This window comes from Lepidothrix coronata, unplaced genomic scaffold (assembly GCF_001604755.1).
Source record: "Lepidothrix coronata isolate B3197 unplaced genomic scaffold, Lepidothrix_coronata-1.0 Scaffold12, whole genome shotgun sequence".
Lineage (NCBI taxonomy): Eukaryota > Metazoa > Chordata > Aves > Passeriformes > Pipridae > Lepidothrix > Lepidothrix coronata.
Genome location: NW_016690192.1, coordinates 2,024,884 through 2,047,117, shown reverse-complemented (window position 1 = coordinate 2,047,117; position 22,234 = coordinate 2,024,884). Strand labels below are relative to the sequence as shown.

Sequence of the window (22,234 nt, the reverse complement as noted above, 5' to 3'; positions counted from 1 at the left end):
TGGTGTGACCTTGGGCTGAATGGTCTGGTGTCACCAGAATACTATAGAAATCTGGGATATCAAGGATGGACTCCTTTGCACTATGAATGAGCATAAGATAGGATTGAACTGAAACAGGCTCTGCTGCCACATTTTCTGTCAGTCTGTTAATTAGCTATACATGAGAAAGTGGAATTGATGTTTATTTCTTGTCAGCCTTTCACAGCTCCTGTGGGAGTACAACCAGTCTGCACATCTTTTCTCACAAAGCTTTCCCTTGCTCAATATTTGATCTTATTACTATTATATACCACCTTCCTGCAAAAGGATCAAGCCCCTGTTGACAAAGGAATATAGGCTAAAACACTGCATTGCAGTCTTTTCTAGGGCCTTGGTCTTCGTGTGCACAGTCTGTTACACAAGATTTGAGAGAGTTGCCTGAAAGCCTGGCTAAAATTATTTATTTTTAATTAATTGCACAAGAGAGCAGGGAAAATATTTTCAGTGAAGGTGACATCTTAGGAAAAGTCCTTTGACCCTTTCACTTTCTTTGTCACCCATTTTGTTACATTATTTCGAGTAAGCGAATTATTTCTCCGTTCCCCTTTTTTTTCTCAGTTGACAAGTTGTGGATAAGGTTGGATTTTGCAGGGATCTGTAGCTGATTCATGTTTATAGAACACTGTGAGGACATGTAATCGAAAAGTGGGATATATTTCAAACACACCAACAATTTAAAGTATTGCCTGTTCCAAATATTGACTTGCTGTTTCCAAGCATTGTGCTTTCCTTGAGCTTTCCTGACAGGATTCGGAGCTAAGCTATTATGTATTCAAGTATTTTCTCTGAGTTACTGTTAAAAGATTCTAGCAGTATAAAAAGATGCATCTGAGGATGTGCTTCTAGCACATTATACCAAGTAAGATGTAAAAGCAAGGCTTTTAGCAGAAGTAACATCTAGAAATACAATTATGCATATCAGGTTTGCATCTAGCAGAGGTTCCTAAATGTTTGCTGACACAGTCCGGGGCAGTCTGTAGGATATAAGCAGAGAAAATACATGCCTATGGACGTGTTCTTGGGACAGATGTCCAGAAGAGGAGGCAACTGTTGGTTTGGTGTTTTTTTTTTTTTTTAATTCTTATGAAATAATTCTTCCATGGCCTTGAGTCATCTCACTGTGCACATACTCAGTGTGTCAACCTTTGCCCTCTTGCCTGTTTCTTCAAAGTTAGTTTGCTGGATAGTCTTTGGGCATCTTCCCTGGGATTTGTTTTGGTGACTTATGTATGTAGGAGCCTTTGTGGGAATTTGCAATAGAAGTGACTCCAACTGTAGGACCAAGGCCTCCGACTCAGTACTCCAAAGGGAAGCAGCTGTTTCGTGCAGTCTGTGTCAGCATTTAATCAGCTGGAGTGATAAGTGAAGAACCAGGTAAGGCTTGGAGCAGTGAAAACAGGATGACATTCAGTAGCATCAGATGCAGTATCACACATTTTGTAGAAATTCTTTTTAGTTAGGATTTCATGAATTGGAAATGATTAAGCACACTGTAGATTTTGCTTGTAAACTTTAAGATTAAGCTGCCTATACGGATTGGCTATGGAAAAGCCAGATGTTTACTTTGAAATGTGCAGAAATGTTCTGATGAAGGAAGAGTGTTGATAGTAATGACTTTGAACCAGGCACTCATAATTAGAAGTAAATACTCAGAAGAGGTGTAAAGAAGGTATGGTAGGAAGATGAGATCCAAGGTGCAGGTAGCAAATTTCATATATATTTTTTTTTAGCCAAGCAAAGGTGGAGAATTGTTAAAACACTTGCCTACGAATAGGCCATGTGACTAGAAGTCAAGGAAGAAGAGCTGTACCTACTAAAGGGCAATAAAGGTTGAGAGATTACAAATTGAGCCTCAGTATTTACAAAATTAACACCTTAAATTAGTTTTTGGATGTCAGAACAGTGGGGTAGCCTTTCAGTGGGAGTAGGGAAGGAAAAAACAGCCCAACAATTTTTAGACAAAGTTTGATTGATTTATGAAAAGGTTGATGTTTGTTTGTCTCTGCCTTAAATTAAATTCACCAATTAGTTCCTTCTGCCCTGTGACCCAATAAATGGATTGTGCTCACACTTGCCTTTGTAGAAGTTTCCCTACGGGGTAGGAAAGTCTCTTCTGTTCTAGAGTTTTCTAAAATGTGCCATTTACTCCATCCTGCAGCTACAGAATTACTAGCAGATGACCGGTGTGTGATAAAGCTGTTAAAGGGATTATGCCTCAAGCATTTGGGCAAGATCTCAGAAGCAGAAGAACATTTTAATTACATCTATTTAAAGTAAGTTTTCATACCTGGCATGTAGGAGAGCTCTTGAGTTTCAAGTAAGAGGAGATGCAGCCATGATATGAATAGAAGGGAGAGGACTGCAGTACCTTTGGTATTTATTTCAAGGAATTTCAATTTTAATTCCCAGTCTTTTTAGCCATGTGTTGAAGAATTTCAAATCTGCAATTTTTATTGAGGTATTTTCTCCTTTTAGGGGACTATAGATGCATAAATTTTTTAAGATACCACTTACCTTTTTTTGCCCCCTTCCTCTTCCCAGTCATGAAGGAGCTGTACCCAAAAAGCCAAGTGCAGTTTGCAGAGACAGGTGGCAGCATGATTACACTTAATGGCCTCTCTTCTTGTCAGTTCACATGGATACAGCTCATAATATTGTCATCTTTTCTAACACTTCCCTGATAATAGAGGCTTTATTTTCTAATCCTGAGATTGTACATATTGTGTAGGATGCTTATGCAAAATACACATTTAATAACCCGGAAGGTATCTTGGGGTAGAGAACATGACAAGTGTCATAATAGAGATTGATTGCTCCTTCTGATCTTAGCTAATCTCCTGCTTATTCGTGTATGGAGCTGTTAAATGAGGGAAACAATATATCATTTCAAGGTCTCCAGGCTATTTCTCTTCCAATGCAGTGAGAAGAAGATAAAATATGATCATTATCTAATTCCAAATGCCTTGCTGGAGTTGGCAATACTGTATCTAGACCAAGATAGAAGAGAAGAAGCAATAAAACTTCTGGAAAAAGCAAAGTAAGTGAAAAGCCCGTGTTGATGTCTGATGAGTCAGTTTGGTATTTTACTGGTTAGCAGGAAGCAGAAACATTTCATTAATATCATGGAAACTCATTTCAATTTTTTAGAGGAAGGATGCATGCCTTAGTTTTGGTTTGACTTTGCCAGTGGTAGGTGTTAGGTTTGTTCAGTCTGGGTCTTAAACATCAATTCTGAGAAGAGCAAAAAAAAATTTAAATATGTTAATTGAAATGTCAGAGGCTTCCATAAGAAATAATCCATGTGTAACAAAATGTAATAATCTTAATATTTACTTATTCATAAAAGATGTATAAAATGAAATCAAAGCTCTGTGTTATGGCTAAAATAGCATTACTTTAATTAATGGCTAGCAGGGCCTGTTCCTTGATGAAATACACTTAAGATAACGCTTCAGGTTGCATTTAGTATCTTTGTATTGTTTCATCTGCATCTGAAAAGCAACTAAACCACCTACTTTTGCTATTTTATGTGACTGATTTTTCTAGCAAAGTAGGTTTATCAGGGAGTTGGACTTGATCGTGTGTGTTCTTTATTATAAAATTAACAAAATACAGGGTTTGCCTCTGTCTGAACCTTCTATGCTGAGCCAAAATTTTGGCAGTGGTGGGGAGAGAGGGAATCCAACCCAAACAACACTCGCCCTCTTCAAGCAGCAGCAGGGGTAGTTCACCCCTCTGGATCCTGAATGAGTCCAGATGTCTGCACCTTCCCAGTGCAGAGAGTCACTGCCACAGGTGTGAGCAGCTACAAAACTGGTGTCTGCCCCCAGTTCCAGAGAGGTCAGATAGAGTTTTTATGGTTTGGTGTTTTTTTTTTTTCCAAATCAGTCCTCTCTGCAAGACAGAGTGGCGAATCAGCCTACCAAAGATTATGCCAAAAGCCTGTCAGCACAAAAATTAAAATATTGCAATCCTTAATCTGCTCTGCTTGTGCTTGTAAACTCATGGAAGATATTAAGAGCAGCAAAAATTGCATTAGCAAAGTGCAATGGAAAGTGTTTCAGTTGGCTTCACATTCCTCTAAACATGCCTCTCCTGTCCTAATTTTCTTTGTTCAAATCTCTAGTAAAAAGAGATCTAGAAAATAATGATTCGGAGCTGCTTGTTCCAGCTGGAACTTCTGTCTCTTGCTGCTCGGCCACTGCACCTTTCCCTGACAGCTCCGAGTGTCCCAGATCCCCTCAAGGGAAGGTGTCTGGCTTAAAGGGGAGCACCAGCAGACTGCAGCTCTGAAAAAATTTGTTGTTGCCCAGTGTATGAAAGCTGATACTCAGACTTGCTGGGCCCAAAGAACTCGTGGAGGCTGTAATGATATAAAAACCCCCACAGAAACAACGATCCACCCCAAAACCCCCCCCTGGTGTTTCAGTCAGTCCTAAAAAAAGGTGCAGTCCTTACACTTCCACCTGTGGCATTAAAATGCTTTGATTTATAAGCTTTCAGCTACAAACTGAATGTCTTGGCAGCCTCGAGGGGGAGAAGCGCGTTGGCCGCGGTGGGTTTCGGGAGTGCAGAATTATGTTTGCAGTTGGCAGGAGAGCAGGCGAGCACTTGGCTGGTGCATGACGCTTGATTTGCTTGACCTAAATCCACATACTGCTGCTGGCTGGAATTTTCAACTCTGGGAGAAAGAGTGGAACGAGATGATAAACAGTTTTGGCTTGGTCATGCATGGAAGTGTTTCTATTTGTTTGGCTGTGAGCTACAAACAAGAATATCAGCGTGCTGATGAGAAGTACTAACTCTGCATGACAAAATCTACTTAATTTAAGGAAAAAAAACTCCAAAGGGTTTTAGATCAGCACACAGCAGAACCCAGTCACCTCCTTTTCTCAGTCAGCCTCTTGGGTGTTGCATACATAAAATTATAAGCTGGTGTAGCATGGGTGTGGAATTCCTTGTTTTCAGCAAGAGACTGCCATAGTGACAGATACCATGCTTGGTTGGAATTATGAATTTTGAACTGAAATGCTTTTAAGGTATACAGAGCTTAATACTTAATGTTATGTTTCTGTAAAGATGACAAATATCTTCTAAAAGAAAATTAACATGGTCTAATCCCTCTTTGGTATCTGGATTCTGTATCCATCCTGCAGGAGCTGACATGTTAATTCCTATTAAGTAGGATCTGCACTTTCTATGTGGTCCTGGGGCAATTTTTCTTTTTTTATATAAGCTTTTCCATGATAATACAGATTCTTTGAATGTTCCAGTAACTCTTTTAGAGCATGACAGAGCTACTGGAGACTATAGGCAGGTGACAGTGCCGAGCCGAGTCAGCCACTAGATGTGTGTGGTGGAAGTCCTGCCAGTTTTTCCTTGGGCCTGGTGTATTCCTCCTCAAAAGCTGATACAGAGCCTCATGTGTGCCCACTTTCTCTTTCCAAGCTTCTGGGGCAGCAAATTGTCTGGCTTTACTTCCAACACACAGTGCACATCATTGGCAACCATAGCATGGAGGTGGAGTGTTTGCCTCTTCTGGTTCAGCTTCTCTGTCTCTCTTTCTTTTTTCTCTTCCCTGCCCCTCCTTTACTTTCTTGAAATGGCCCTGATGAATTGAGTCTGCTTTATTAAAATTATTTTTTAAAATGCTGAAAATATTTGTATTCAAATCTGTCAGTTATATTTTGAGGGGGGAGGAAATCTAATTTCTGAATGTAAACTAAGTGGGTGCTACAGATAATTAATATGGACTCAATATTTTGATTGAGTGGACCAGATTCAATTTCTTATTAAGCTATATTTTTCTGGTAATTGCCAGACAGTGGCACTACAAATAAAGAACAAAGAACTGCATTGTTTGGCCAGGAACACATGCCTTGTATTTTAGAGTAGGCAGCAAAGGAGCTTGTGAAGAAAGGCTTTTTTTCTGTCTATAGTTATTTTGCTTAAAACAGTAATACAAAGATAACTTGAAAATGTTTTAAATATATATATATATATATATATTCATCACAGTGGATCTGCTTTTGTTTTAGACAAAACTACAAGAATTACTCCATGGAAACAAGGACACATTTCAGGATTCAAGCAGCCCTGCACCAAGCCAAATCCGCCCCAGAAAATGGAATGCACTCTGGAGCCTCAGCAGTGTCGTAACTTTTTCCTCTTTGATGTCCCGTTTGTTGCAAACTTTGGTGCAGAAAATTACTGACACTTTAGAGTTATTTTTCCCTCTCTTTCAAGTCAGTGAAAAGCCAAATAACTTAAAATTTTAAAGGTGATGCATAAAACGTTAATCTCGCGTAACAACATGGCAAAAAACCTCTCAAACCAACCATATAACCCTGAATATTGTTTTTCCAGCAGTGGCTTTTTGAATATTTACATCTGTGTCATTCAGTTTTCAATCGTGTGCCTTTTTCTTGCGTTTGCAACATTATGTTGTAGCTTTGCTTAGCGAGAGAGGGGAACAACTGAAAAAAAAACCCCAAACAACAAAACTTCAGGTTTCATGGATTTAATCTCATTTAGCTCTAAATGTTTGTTTGGATCCATGCTGCCAGCAGTTGAGAAGGAAGCATCGCTTTTTCCCAGTACCTGCGTTGTTGGAACGGTGTGAGAAAACCTCGGTGCACGTGGAACACATCGGGGAGGAGCTCTGGATCCTGGGCGTTTCTAGTTGTGCATGGGAAATTCCCTTTTACCAGCTTTTGCCAGTCACATTTTGCTTCTTTAAAAAACTTGCTGGTGAAAAGAATGGTCTCCCTTATGCTGGTACCTTGACTTTAATTTGGTTTTCCTGTCAAGTCCGCTGCTTCTAGCAGCTGAATAATTTACTGAGGATTGTGGGGGGGAAAGGTGATGACAGTATAAAACTGCATCACTTCTTCCTTGACCACGCAGAGTTCTTAGAAAATGTTTTTGCCACAATGAACATGATCTGAAGTTTATATCAAATTTAAAGCACAAGTCCTTGAAGGTCATTTAAGAAACAACAATATTGCTCTGGCTGCACAGCGATACAGGGGTTCCTGTGACACTCCGTTCTTTAAGATGGGTGTCCTTAGGGCTGCCCAGCTGGAGATGTCCATGTTGAAAGAGGCCAATGCTTCCTGTGTGAAGAAGCTGGGGCTGGAGGAGGTTCCCTTGGTACAAAGGAGCCCTTTGTCTTTTTGCTCTTTATTGATCTTTTGGGAGATTTTCCATGTAACTGGCTTTGGGAGTAGAGCAATGAGCTGGGTCTGCTTTCCAATGCTGGCTGCCATGGAACTGCTGCAAAACTGGTGAAGTCAGTTGCAACACAGCTTTGACTCATATTTATTGTTCTCCAGGCTAGTTCTATGTTTGTAAGCCTATGGGTTTTTGGGGCACACTTCTACCTCCCTTTTGAAAGAGCTTCTTCCCCATGACCCATTCTGATGGGTGGAGATGGGAGGTCTTCTGACAGCCCTTTTTCTCCAATGGAGATGTTTGCCAGGAAGATTCATATCTATGTACCTCACAGTGAATGTCCTTTCTAAAGTGATTGTTCCCAGCAGAAGAGAAAATCAACAGTTTATAGCTCTGCTTTTACCTTCTCTAAGGAAATTACATTGTTTTATAATGGCAAAATAATATGCAAGGAGACAGAACCACCTGTTCCTCAACAAGGAGAACTTGCATTGTCTTAAAAACAGACACCCTTTATAAAAGCCTTTCCAAGTCAAAATCATAGGTGAAGAATGTGTTTTTATAAAGTGACTTTCTCAGATAAATTCAGTTCAGATAAATTTCTCAATTCAGATAAAATTCAGTATAAACAGTTACGCTATTTACGTGCAGCACATCAAAACTTCAGTGTAAAAACTCAGCCATTCTTTGTATAGAATAAAAAAGTTTCTTGTTCTATTATTGCATATAATGCCTCTTTTTCTAGTTGTGTCCTTTTCAAATATTTTTGGCAGCCTTAGCATCTTCTAAGCACGTAATAATGCCATGTGGAAATTAGCATAAATTTTACTTTGCAGAAAGTGAACAATCCTTCTGAGTGTAGATTCATTTCTCAAGGCCACTGAAACCTCTTTGAAATTTCACCCACAACAGAGTTTCCCCTGATCATAGATACACTGCACAAAGGACATACTATGCAATACACAGCCAGCTTCCCTGAGGCTTTGCAGCCATGAAAATCCCAAGATTTTCCTAAGGTTTTCATAGCCTTCAGAAGATTTTCATAGTCAGCTTTGGTTGAACACCAGCACCAGTGACATTGTGGACCTGATCTCCAGCTTCAGCTGAGGACTTGGTAGTTCACTGTGATCTTTCACTCTTTTTGGCTCCCAAGCAAGAGGAAATAGTCACCTTCCTGATGCAACAAGGATTTATGGACTAATAATATGAATTCACTAAAGGAAAGTAGCACTTTGCTTGCTTAAAGGATGAGTGGAAGGTCTGGTACGTTGCCACTGTGTAAGTTTTTCAGTGTGTTACATTTTGAATTGCCCACCATGACTTTGCTCATCAGTTCACTTCATTTGGTGCTCCTCCGTGGTGGGGATCAAGAACTCCGTGGTGTCAGTCTGGGCTGGAAGGTCGATGCTGGGATTGTTTTTCCACTGCTCTTCCTGAGGCTACTGCATTCTGCCTGGAGCAGCTTTCCAGAACAGGGAATTGCTTCATCAGCCTGGAGGTCCTGAGTGCAGTGAATTAGGGAAAGCACAATTGGTGTGAGTTCTCAAACAACCTCAGAGTTCAGTGTGTTCACTTAGTGGAAAATAGCGGATATTCTAATGGAATCACAAATCAGAGACTGGAGCATGGCCTAAGATTCAGGAAATGGAAGCAGTACTGCAGGAGCACTTAATTGCAGAAGGAGCACTACCTTCTGCTTTCAAATGTTGAACTGAGTGATACTTGAGAAACCTCACTGTGTACCAGGCTTTAGCCAACAATTGCCACAATCAGCTCTTCCTGGTCCTCAGCAAAGCCAGAGATGTTACCCAAAGACAAAAATTACTAACCCATATGCCAGAAAAGAGCTCTCTGGACTTGGTAGGACCTTTATCATAAAACCTACAAACTATATTTCTTTTTCTATGTAGTTTTTTTATTAACACTGGTAAGTAGTTTCCTGCCAGTGACCGAGGAGGGGCAGAAATTCATACTCCTGGATGTCTGCAGCAGTGGCCATGTGAGATATTGCTGTCACCTGAAAGTGGTGCTGGGCAGGAAGGGAAAAGCAATGAAATGAGCATCACTTTTATCATTAGATGTGTTATGTGGAATCCCTGTATGTAGGGTCTCTCCTTTAACTGAGGGGGCAGATGAGCTGAAAAGCCAGCAGCTCCCACTGAGGTCTGATGAGGTGCATCTGCATCAACTCCCAGCTCCTGGAAATAAAAGGAGATGAGATATAACCTGTTGGATCAAGAAGGGTGGGCCGAAGCTGAACCTGGTCACAGGTTTTCTCGATGATTAGAAGAGATTTTGATGAAGTCACAAACATGATACAACTACTATTATCTCGAAACACCCACTTATGATTGCTCAACTAAACCAGTGGCATAGGAGCCTGCTTTGATTACTGATATGCAGTTCTATTGTGAACTACAATTAGCACATGCTGTCATGGATGGTTAGTTTAAAGATTGTCCCCTCCTAACTGTGCCTGGCCTCAGGTTGTTTACACATTCAAAACTTGGCTTAGGAAACTGCATTTTATAAAATATAGCAGCATAGAGCAGGATCATATGAAGCATTTCCTCCCATTTCACACTGGTTTTGGAATTAAATTCTATACTGAGTGCCTTGGTATTTTTAGTTATCTGCAGCCTAGGTCCAAGGCTACTAAAAGCTCATGGGCTGACAGCTGTGACAGCTTGTGTGCCTCTGGCAGAACAGAAGGATCAAGCAATGCTCTTCTGTAGGAGACAAGGCTTTCCTAGAGGTCAGCCCCAGAACACAAAAGCACTCCCATGGCTTTAAATACAACACTCAGCCTCCACATGCACCTGCAAGATGCATTTCTTTGCCTTCTTAAGCATAAAAACATGGCAGCAAAGCAAATGTGTATGAAATGACCAAAGCAACACATTCAACTCAGTTCGCCCTCTGGGAGGAAGAGGAGAAGATAAAGAGGTGAGTCATGTTGTTTACTGCTGCACAGGAAAGTGGTTAATGGTTGGCAACGTCACTGATGAACGAGATTGGGAAACCTGAACAGACTAGAAATGAACTTGCTTCTTTTCTCATTATGTTCTGCAAATACATTTTGGTGGTAGATTATGTGCAAAGCGTGTACCAGCAAGTGTTTTAATTGAATGATTTGTCATCTTAAAGCATCTTTAAGATGCTATCTAGGTTTGCTTCAGGTGTTAAAAAAAAAAGTCACAAATACTTTCATTTAAAAACATGCCCAGTCAATCCCTGTCTCCAAGATTTATGAACAGCACAGAGCTAATAAATACCTGCATTGCACTGTGGTAAAGTTCTGCATGGCGTTTGCTCAAATTCAACCATGCCTCTGTAGGACTGGGCTTCGTTATTTTCTGGGGTTTTTAAATCTCTAGACCTACTTACCTTCATTGCTGGCTAAATGTTTATTTAGAATTATGCACTGCAGTGAAGCCTACCTGCTTTCTTTCTCCTTGACTGTTTTACAGAAAGAATACAAAACAGAGCAGTCATAACCCCGTGTGTGTTCTTTATGGGCTGATTCAACTAAAAAAAAAAAAAGAGAGAAAAAAGTTTATCTCGTGTTAGACAAGTACAGCAACAGCAGTTTTAGGTCTGTGGCCTAAAAGTACCATAGTGATGTGGTGAGAAAGAGAAGATAAGTAGAGGCTGCAATATTCTGAGCAGTTTTCCTCTCACTTCCTTTTATCCTGCAGCACACAGGGTGTGGAGGTGAGGAACAACTTGCTTAGTGCAGGAGCTCTACAGGCTGCTTGCCTGCAGTGCTGGAGCCCCGGGGGCCGTGCTTGGTGTCCACAATGTCACAGGTGCAGTTCTACAATGAGCTGGTCCTTGTGAACGTGGTGCTTTTCCTGGGGTTGGTGAAGGTGCTGGTATGAGGTGCCTGAAGCTGCCTCTGCTCCTGTATCTCTGACGGTCAGTGGAGCTCAGTAAATCATTGTGGGGAGGTGAAGCAACTCTGGAGGGTCACAGAACATAGGGATCATGTTCAATGTCATCTTCCTCTGCTGTCATCGCTCCCAAGGTTGCACGGCCTCTGTTGGGCAGCTGCAGATGTTATTTTTAGAAGCAGACATCAGGGCCAGTTAGTGTTTTGGTATTTCAGTCATAGAATGATACAATACCAGGTTGGAAGGGACCTCAGGGTCCAACCTTTCTTGCCAAAAGCCCAGTCCAGGCAAGGTGGCCCAGCACCCAGTCCAGCTGAATCTTAGAAGTGTCCAGTGTTAGGGGATCTAACACGTCTCTGGGGAGATTATTCCAATGGTTTGATTGTTACTGTGAAAAATTTGCTTTGGCTTTTGTTCTTATGGCTTGTGCATACCTGGGTCGTGGGTTAGGTTTCCATTCTCTGATGCTGGGCTCATCACTGGTGCAAATACTTCTTGGTATTTCTAAGGAACAGCAGGAATTCCATGCATGGTGCCTTTGCTAAAGGTCTATCAATGTCTGATCTGTCACACACACACACAGAAAGCATATATAGATATACACAAACCATCTCTGTATGCATACTCACAGTGGTAGCAGGCTCTGTAGCCAAAGCTTTTTGAAAAGTTTGTCTGTCACTGTGCAGTGAGAACCCGACCAAAGTGCATCTGGGGACTAAAAGTGGGGCCAGGAAAAGTGCTCGGTGTGGGCAGCCAGTGATGTGTGTGGTGAATGGAGCATTCACTGTTGTGAGCAGAGGTGTTGAAATGCCTTATTTGAAATAAAGACAAATGTTTTGGAGGGGTTGGTGCTGCAAAGAACAGGTTTATGAAGTTACTGCTGCTTGTTTTCCAACTGAGAGGACAGGGGAGGGCTGGGGGCTCTTTGTGTGCAGTTGGTGTGGCTGGGCCCCTCTTGCTGAGTAAGCACATACCTCTGTGCTGCTGGGAACACAGACAGCCTTTTGCACAAAGAATTTTTTCATTATAGACTCCTCTCTGCAGCTTTTCTTAGCAAAGTATCAGTGCAGAGTGGATGTTGTAATAAATCAGTTGCTAGCATGAAAATGTAGTTATTTCTTTTGCTTAAATCAAAAAGATGCTTTTGCAGAGTATGTTTAAACTGTTCTTTTATCACAAGGCATTAACTTTGCATTTCATACCAAGGCTTCCAAAGCCCTTGAACTCTTATCCCAGAACAGGTTTAAATGTGAGATAATCTGCAAGGGATGGTTAGCATAAATTATATTCTTCAAAGTTAAGTGCTATATAAAAGCAGAAGTTAATCCTTGAAACTAATTTTTATTCTGGGTATTAAGTCAAGAAGGGTTCTTCTGAACAGATCTTATTCATGTGTTTTATAGGTTGTCAGCTAGAATGAATGCTTTTAATAAAATGTGGTGTCTGTAACAAACTGTGTCGATATCAGCTGACATCCACTTTGTTTCTGAGTCCATTTTAATCCAGGATTTAACTGCTGAGAGGCCCTGTACATTTGGTTTCAGCCATGTTGTTACTTATTTCACTGACAGTCTAAAACTCAAAGGAATCTTCATCTTTACCACGATTGCACAAGGACAGGAAATGTCAAAGCCCTGAAACTGTGGCAACTGAAGTAAGTTCAGGTATTTCCTAATCCCTTATCCCAGAAATGTACCCTCCTGCCACTGCAAAAGGACACTGTCAGCCTTCCAAACACGGAATTGCTTTCAGCCCTGGGGAACTGCAGGACTGTAGGAACTTTTAAACCCTTTTGTGGCTCAAGCCCTTCTACACCACCAGCTCCTCACGAAGAAATTCTCTGGGCTGGCTTTTTTTTTGTTTGTTTATGTATTTTATGATTCTCTCCCAGATTTACATAATGAACTGCCAACAGGTAATGAGGATTATCATCCTTAGATGTGAAATGATTAACGTGGTAATTCCTGTAGCATGCAAGAGGCATCTACAAACTCAGGTGGTTGCACACAGTAGCTGTAAGAGGGGTTTTTGTTTTGTTGGTTTTTTCCTTCAAATCACTTTGCAGGCATTTTCCTGTGGGCCTGCCCACCCCAAAACATACAGCCCTGGCATAGGAAGGGCTATGGGTGAAGAGGTTCAGGTGAGTCAGAGCCAGCCCTTCCCAGCAGGCTCTGGTTGGGAAACAGCTGTGCTGTAAATGGACTTAATGTGTTTGAAGTGTGAGTAATTTATTAGACTACTCTGAGACAGGAGGTAAATCATCTTATAGATGGTAGAATTAAGACACAGTTCTGGTTCCACAACTGTAGCTAAAATTAAGGTTATACATTACTTTGCATTAAGTTCAAATCAGTTCTTCTTTGAATTAGAAATCATCCAGAACAGCACTGCACCTAAAAACTTGAAAAATTATTTGATTTATTTGTTATATTTACATATTTGTCTTTAAGGTAAAATTTAAACTTTTTGGAATGTTTTTGTGTAATCTGCTCTAGGTTTAGCCCTTCACACCTTTTTGCTATTTAACAAGTATTTTAATGAAAGGAATTTCTTCCCTTAGCCCAGTAAGTGTATCAGTGTTAAAAGTTCAGCTGTACAGAGTGCCTAGGAAAGCATTCAGCTCAGTAATCCATCACTTCCTTTCTTTTAAATCTTTCTTAATCAAGTCTTGTAATAAATAAAGACTAATACCACCATGACAACACTGGTTTTTTTCAAATTGTTCATTTGCCAGTTTTAACAAGATAAAGAAATGAATACTTAATGTGGACATTGTTATACCAAAAAAAAAAAAAAAAAAAGAACCCAACCCCTGAAACAAACAGACAAAAAAGGAGGACACAAAGGAACACACATGGAATGATGAAAAGGAACAATGATATTGCACAACTTCAGGTCTCTCTTCCCAGATTTTGATCCATGTAATTAAGTATGTATGAATTCAGCAAAACATTGTGTCCAGATAAATAGATAAAAGTGTGGCCATTTGAGTGAATCTGGAACTGCAGAGTGTTTTCAGTTCCTTCTGACTGCTCCTTGGAGTTCTTCTCTAAGGGAGCAGGGTGCTGTCAGCTGCAGGGATAACAAACAAACATGTTGACTCCATTTTGCTGACCAGTTATCCGTAACCTGCACAGTTCTCCTACACTGTAAATGCAGTAAGTCCACAGAGGACTTGGGTTGTTAAACACAACTTTTTGTATCAAGTACTCAAAACTGTAGCTGAAACACAGTCAAGAACATCCCCAATTTGCTGTGGTTAACTTGAGATTGCTTGTCACTATATCAGGGTGGCACTGAATGTATAAAGGTCACAGTAGGTACATCAAGGGGGGGGAAGAAAAAAGGAAAAAAAATCATGCTAAGTGGAAAAAGGTCTTTACAGCTACAATCTTTGCCAGAGCCTCTCTTAACAAGCACATACTGTTTGCTACAGGAACCAGCTAATTGTGTCATTCTGGCTATAGCAGGACTGTTTGCCCCCTCCACTGCTACTCTTGACAGTCTGGGTTTATATAAACTTTGCATTTATGTGCAGAACAAAGTCTAATTCTCTCCTCTATGAGTTCTTTCCTGTTTGGTGGACTGGTGTGTCAGCCAGCAGGGCTCAACAGATACATTTAATACAGGAGACTGAGATACAGTATGTTTATTCTTAACTTCTGATAACCTAAGGACTACAAGAACGAGAGATGCAGTATCCATTTGCTATGATCCAAGACAACCATCTTTAGGGAGAAAAAAGTAGAATAAGTGATCAATACTAACACTACATTAGTTCCAAATATATATATATTTTTTTTTTTCAGTTATGGCAGCTTAACTATTTATTGTTCATCCGGCCCACTTTTAATGTGATCAAGTTAAAGGTCACATATTAAAGTTTAAGGACTGTTATTTCATCAAAACCAAAGGAAGTTATAAAAACCCATGAAACCATAGTTTCACTGTAGGTCTTATATCTTCATATTCTGTATCACTAGTAGAAAAGGGATAATGCATCTCAGTTTGCTTACAAGCTAGGAGATCACTTTGAAGTCTGCATATTCCTAACTGCAAACAAAATATAGCACTTTTAACAGGTTATAAATAAACTGGTTTTCAAGCATAGAGCCAGCCCAACAATAACAATACACTATTAAAAAGACCTAAGGCAATGAATTCCATCTCCAATGAAAAAAAAAAAAAAGAAAAAGAACTGTGCAAACAAGCTTAAAACTATTTCTTTGTGCCAGTGTTATAAAATGTAGATTTCAATAAAGCCTTGACCCAAATGCCAGGACTTGTGAAAAGAATCAGAACAAAACTGGTTACTTTATTTAGGAAAAAAATACTCTTATCTTGCTGCTAATAAAATTGGATACACGCAGTTTAAACATTTACAGTTGCTGTAACACTTTACACAATTCCTATATATGGGTGTAAGAACAAACATTAAAAGACAATGGTGGGTCAAGGCTTTACATTAAAAATAACAACCTACTTTTCTATAGTCTCTAAAATACTATGTTTTCCAATATTTGCAGCCATTCAGGAATATTTTTTTTTATTTATTTATTAGGAAATGTATACTTTGTGCATGATCTTAATTCCTAATTCCTGGCTCTTTGGGCTGAATGACAAAAGGATCAAACCCATTGAAGTGGATGGTCTCCTTGGAGGTTCAGTAGAGAAACCCTGGCTCAGTTAGTCTCATACGATGAAAGCAGTGCTGCATCCACTGGCTCCATGCAGGATGGACAGGTAAAGGATCTCATCAACCAGTCATCTATACAGTCCAGGTGGTAAATGTGCATGCACGGCAGAAATCGGATAGGGTCCCCATAAACAAAGTCCATCATACAAATGACACATCTGGGGGGGGAAAAAAAAATAAAATATTGAAGCTGCTGTTACCAAACTGGAAATGAAAAATAGTGTACTATCTACTCCTGGATGACTTTAGTATTTGTAGATACTGTGAGGAGTATCCTTGCATAGGAGAAAGGCAAGAGCCTTAGAATAACAGAATAGTTTGGGTTGCAAGGGACCTTAAAGCTCATTGAATTCCACCCCACTGTCACAGGCGGGGATGCCACTCATAACATCAGCCTTCTGCATGGCCATTTCCTTTTTCAGAAAGCTACGTTAAACTACAGCCCCTGAAAAGAAGGCAGAAACAGAATGGCAAGATCAGGTTTCCCAGGGCAGTGTCACAAAGCAAGGCAACAGCCACGTGTGACTGGGACTTACTCTCTGATCTTCTTTTCGGAGCCGTCTCTCCCGGGATCATAGACTCCTTTAGGTAGGTGCTGGATAAGGCCTATCCGCTGCGCTATCCGGATCTGCTCTTCTTCTGTCAGCTGTGTGGCCAGCCGGGTCTGGCTTGGAGTTGGGTGATACACAGGAACAGGGACCTGCTCCTAAAATTAAAATATTTCCGTTAAAAACTACCACAGAGGCTTTCCTACCGTTTCATAGCACAGAACTCGGCATTCAATTTTTCCTCTCTTAGTCCTACAAATATTCGTATGAACTCCCACTCCTACTTTGCAATTTTGGGGCTATAATTATACTGAGAATGGGATAAAGAATTGAGGCCAGTATTTGAGCAAGGAGCTGCTCGTGGTTGTTCTCTGCAAATGCTTTTGATCTCAAGGAATTGCTCATACATGAGATACCCGGACAACAAACTGCACGTGCCAGCAGGCAAATAAACCTTACAGGGACCTGGTAAACTGCTGTGGTAGGGAACTGAACAACATAAGGGCTGAGGGAGAGCCCCCAGCATGTGCAACAAAAAGCAGAATCTATGGGGTTTTTTTTTTACATTTAGGAAGAACTGTTTGCTTAGATGAGGGTACTGCCTACTCTTAAGTTTTAGAAAGGAAGGTTTTATTTGTTTAGTAATGACTAAAATTTACGTGAGCTGTTCTGGGCCACATAAGGTCCAATCCAGAACTGTAGATTCAATTCTTGTGGGTTAAAAAAATGTCACCTGAACAATAAGAAGAATAGCTTAAGTAAGTAACCCAAGTTTTAAATTTCTTCTCATATATTAATATAATTTTATGGGTTCTCCCAAGCTGGACTTCAACTGCTGAAATGCTTAAGGTATATATTTTCCGAAGAAAATTTAGGCAATGTATAGCTATTATGCAGTCCTTCCTCTACCACATTCTCAGAAGTTTCTTTTGAATATTAATGAACTTTAGGTCAGATATTTTCACTGACATTTATATCAACATGGTACTTAATTTACTTGCTTTTAAAGCATTTTTTGATACATAAATACCAATTTTTAACACGATACATTATTAGGACAGTATTGGCCAGTAGCCATAAATCTGCTGTTAACAGGGAGACAATTTCAACAGGGAGACAATTTCTTGCAAAAGGTCTATTTTGATGGTACTTCTTAAACAGCAGAAAAAAACTTCAACTTATAGATGTGTCTGAAAATAAACCTGCTGCATCAGAGACACACTGATTAATCTGTTTGGAAAGTGCAAAAGCTGATGTTTCAGAGGACACTGCTGCAGGCCAAGCAGAGAGCAGGAGTGTGTGCGGCTGTTCTGGTCACCTCCGACCGCTCTCCCATTGCCCGCTTGCTCCCTCATCACTGATGTGGGGGACACACGGGATTTCACTGTCTGACAGAGTAACCACCTTCCAAAACATGCATGTCCTTCCAGAGCACGGGCCACCATGGGCACCTCCAGATATTCCCAGCAGGAACACGGCTGTGTTCCCCTCTCCTGTGCCCTCTGCCTCCTGCTCTGGCAATGCTCAGTGTTCACCCGTCACCAACACCCGGCACAGCCCAGCTGTGAGTTTAACACTGCGCTTGGAAAACCCGATAAAGCCATTCTTATTTCACTCTTGGGGTGCACTGGAAGTGGACAGTCAGCTTCCAGACTCCTGGAAGGCCAGGAGAAAGCTGCCCGAGGAGTGTGCAGCCTCTCACCAGTGCCGCCCAACAGCAAAGTCCTTGCTCATGAGAAATGCTAATCACAGATACAAGTCTGCCTGGCAATTCTTCACTGAACACTGTGCATGCCACTGGCAATTCAGCTGTGGGGTAGAATCCACAATCTTCTCTTAATTTAGCTACACTAGGATTTCCCCCTCTGATTTCCTGGCAGAACTCAGAGGAATTATGAGAAGGTTCAAAAGATAGAACACGCCAGGGGTTCTCCAAGTGATTAATTTCCCGACTACTCTAAACCGTATTTCACAGAACTCTTTTTAGATCAGCTGACTTTTAGTGCTTTAAATTCTCTAAAGTATTCTCTAATCATCATTTGGATAGAGAAAAGCACCAGCTGAACCTACAGATGACCTGTCAGATATAAAGCATTCAGAAAGTGACTGCATCCTTTGGTGCCTGCAAAATAAAGCATTTTTCCCCTCACAAATGCTGCCGATCCTCTGTGCTGAACACATGAGCTCGAGGCAGAACCCGGTCCTGGTTTTATGTTTCAAGAACTTAACACCACAAATTCTCAGTAACTTTTTTTTCCGGGGCTTTGCTGTACTTCTTTGAACAGGTTATTAAATCAATAGCAGAAAGCATTACTGCTTCCTCCTTTATTTGTGACACAGATGTAGAGAACGCTCAGCATTTGGAGAGAGATGCACCCCTCCTTCATGTCTTGGAAAAAAAAAGAGGAGCAGTATAACTAATGACAGGCACAGCACAGGCTGGTGCCAACATGGGTAGGACGGGAGGCAACAGCTCCCCTTGCCCAAACCAGGGCTGCAAGTCATAGTGCAGGAAAGGCAAACACAGGAGGGGGGAAAAAAGGAGGAATAAAGATCCAAAAACCCCTCAAAATGTCTGAAAGTAGCAACAGCAACTGATAGTGAATGTCTGTACCAGAACAACAGCAAATTGATCACCTCGGTAAACATTATACAGCAAAAGGGAACTACAATTAAATAAGAATCTGTTGTGAGTTAGAACAATTACATCTGGACAGCTCTGAAGTAAGCAATCAGTCAGCTACCCAACCGACCATGGCTTTGGTTAAGTTTGGGAGAGTGAATAACATAACTTCTAAACCTGTGATAGGCCAGACAAGAACAAAATCTCATTCTAGTCTTTTACAGGCACTTTCTGCGAGTGACCACCAAGGGACCATGTACTTGGGGAACCCGCTTCTGCATTATTGCAAAGCCTCTCTGCCCTGGGTGTTCCTTGCAAAGACCTGAAGGGAGGCCTGAAGGACCACTTGGGCCCCTTTCCCCTGCCAAATACACAAATGCTTTCTCCCCACGGCCAGTGCTGCATGGAAACACTCCTCCCTCAGGCATCCTGTCTCAGGTTCCCTCCCAGCAGAGCTGCCCTATGCTACATGTCTGACATGGCCCATTAAGGCGGGAATTTATAGTTGCCAGCTGTGGGCTTCTACAATTTCACATGCTAGACAAGAATCTCCTGTCAGATGAGTAACTGGGTGGAAATGGTGGTGTTGCCATGACGTCTTCATGCTTTGAAGGCAGAAAACTGGGGTTGGTGTGGCTGCTCTGAAAAACGTGTAAGGTAGTCCTGTAAATAAACCCGAGTGGCCGCTCCATGCCCAGGCACTGAACATGCTGTTTGCTGGCACTTTCATCTCACTCCCAATTGCTATTAAAAGCCTGCCCAAACTGAGCCCTGGACACAAACATACCAGGAAAATGGAAGAACACAGCTGCACACGTTGCAGTGTCACATTATAGACTACATGGACACTGACCCTTTCAAAGGGTCTTCTCCCCTCCAGCAGGTCAAAAAAAAAGGTGTGTTCGTACCTTTGTGATTCTAAAAATACTTTATTATTCATGAGAATCTGAGAGCCCAGATTTCTCTGACTGAGAAGTGGACATCCCCAGAGGGATCAAAGTAAGAGATGGAGCATGAAGTGCTCCCTCAACAGATCCTGATGACCCCCCACCAGCTGAGCTGGGCTCCTTCAGCCCTGCTGGCACACCCCCAGGCTGGCCCCGCTCGCAGCCATCGCCCCTCACCACGCTGGCAGCTGCATCCTTGGGTTTCTCCACTACCAAATCTCTGGAGCGTTTTTGGAAGTTAAGCTCATCCGACAATAATTCCAAGCTGCCCGTAAGGCCGGAGTGCAACCCTCCTCACAGTCTGCGAGGGTTTATCACCCCTCTGCAAATCTTTCACAGTGTGTAAAGGCTGCTTTCGTCAACCCACATTAAGGCAAGGTCCTGCTCACTCCAGTGCGGGTGTTCAAGGGTAACAACGTGAGGATTCCCCACTTCAGCCAGCTCACATTTGTAGCTAGAGGCCCCTTGACATGTATATATATAAAAAAAGACTGTATTACCCAAGTGATTATTATTTTACTGCAAAGACGAGCACGAAATTTATTGCTCTGGTGTCTCATATTTCCCTTATCAACCATGGAAAATGTTTTTTACAGACAAAATTACGAAATACTGAACTTCTAGCCAAAGTCTGTGTTATTTATCATTTGATATAGATGTCAGGCACTTCAAACCAAAGATGAAATTTCATGCTAACTCTATTACTATATGCAAAAAAACCCCTAACTCAGGCCAAAACAAATAATCAAACCCACATATTACTGTTGGGCAATGAAAGAAAAATCACTTTCTGGCCCTTAATTTGCTTTAATCATTATTTTTTTCCCATATGAATCTAGTAATGATTAACCACCTCAGATGGCCATAGTCCTAGAGATACACAACTTTCTTCTTGTTCACAAAGTCAGTGGTGTCAGCACAAGTTTCCCTGGCTTTCTGTGCACAGAAATCATTCACTCCCAATGTTTATTCGGCCCTTAAAAACAGCGGCATTAATTTAGGCTCAAGGACTAGAGCAGGGTTTGTGTTTCCATCTCACCCTGGCTCCTCCTCCTTCAGGGGGGAGAAATTATAGAGGGCATCTGGAGGTCTGCATTTTTCACTCCTAATGGAAATAAACATTTTCACACATGGCTTAAAAGGCCCAGCCACTTTCTATGTGCAGATTCCCAAGCACGCTTTGGGTTCTCGACTAGAAAAAAGGTTTCATCAAGCATGATTTTCAGTTTTAAGTTTCCTCATCAATGCAACCTACCTTGGTTACTTATGCTGCCATAAATCTGCTTTTTCCCTTGTTTTATAGTCTTTTTGTCTTGTTTTTGCAAGTGCCATGAATTTGTAATACTCTGAAAACAGGTCAGTGCTAGATCAGAAACTCTTAATCCCTGGATAAAGATTATTTTAAGATCCCTCTACGCCACATATCAGCAGTATGTTATCAGGGCTTTTGTCTGTTTGTTGTTTTTAGAATTGCACCAACATGCACAAATTATCCTTTCAGGACGGTCAAAGGTGAGATGAATAATTTATAACATCTAATAGTTCTAGAGGTTAAAGCTTCACTGCTGTCCCCAAGATCCTGCCTACAGCCACCTGCTTTCCACTACTGAATACTTTGCTAAGTTTCCATCTCTAGATTTTCTTCCTCACCTAATCCAGTGCTCTCCGTGTGTCTCACCCTGCGATATTAATTTCCATTTTATCACCAGATCAACAGCATATCTGTTAATTCAGTCTGACAAAGGAGACAAACATCTTCCAAGCTACGTTCATCCTAAATATTTTTTACACTTTTTAAAATACCAGTAGCTGTAGCGCTTATGCTCCGTGCGGTTGCTGCCTAATTAATTAATGCAAATATAAAAGTTCCATTTGCATTTCCCCAGCCGTTCCCACAGCTCTTTTTTTGAAATCCCTTCGATATGCAAACGTCTTTCATGAGACACACTGTGTGAAGGCAGCTGCCCTGGTTCACACACAGCTGCAGCAGGGCTGCACAGCCTTTGCTGCTCACCAGCCCTCCAACACCGACCTGACACATGGCCAGGCCCCTCTCCAGCCCAGCAGCTGAGGTGCTTAGCAGGGAGCCTAAATAACTTAAGAACAACCTCAATTTATAGATGTAAAGTCAGGAGGCGAGAAAAAAAAAAAATTGTGCTTTTGGGGTATTTTTTTAAAATCCTTGATGATCTGATGGAATTTTCTCTTCTCACTGCTTTATTACTCATAAGGAACTCGCTGGGATGATGGTCCAGGGGCCTTTTCTGTGAATGCCATTCTGACTGGGGTGAAAAGACTCAAACTCCATCCATATG

General features: G+C 41.2%; 2 protein-coding genes across 3 annotated transcripts in view; one reads left to right on the top strand and one right to left on the bottom strand.

The window, feature by feature from the left end:
• The window catches only part of TTC39A (tetratricopeptide repeat domain 39A), a 45,139-nt gene extending 36,812 nt beyond the window's left edge, over nt 1–8,327 (top strand). The window contains exons 16-18 of one of the 2 annotated variants that reach the window (XM_017805729.1): nt 2,198–2,312; nt 2,960–3,076; nt 6,078–8,327. In XM_017805729.1, the coding sequence (XP_017661218.1) occupies nt 2,198–2,312; nt 2,960–3,076; nt 6,078–6,198 (353 nt within the window). In that variant the 3' untranslated portion in view covers nt 6,199–8,327. The remainder of the gene's footprint in view (nt 1–2,197; nt 2,313–2,959; nt 3,077–6,077) is intronic. The other variant, XM_017805728.1, reaches the window with a different exon arrangement.
• A 6,412-nt stretch (nt 8,328–14,739) lies between these two features.
• The window catches only part of RNF11 (ring finger protein 11), a 30,505-nt gene continuing 23,010 nt past the window's right edge, over nt 14,740–22,234 (bottom strand). Inside the window, exons 2-3 of the mRNA XM_017805575.1 lie at nt 16,338–16,507; nt 14,740–15,959 (exon numbers count right to left, since the gene is read on the bottom strand). Coding sequence (XP_017661064.1) covers nt 15,788–15,959; nt 16,338–16,507 — 342 coding nt within the window. The 3' untranslated portion in view covers nt 14,740–15,787. The remainder of the gene's footprint in view (nt 15,960–16,337; nt 16,508–22,234) is intronic.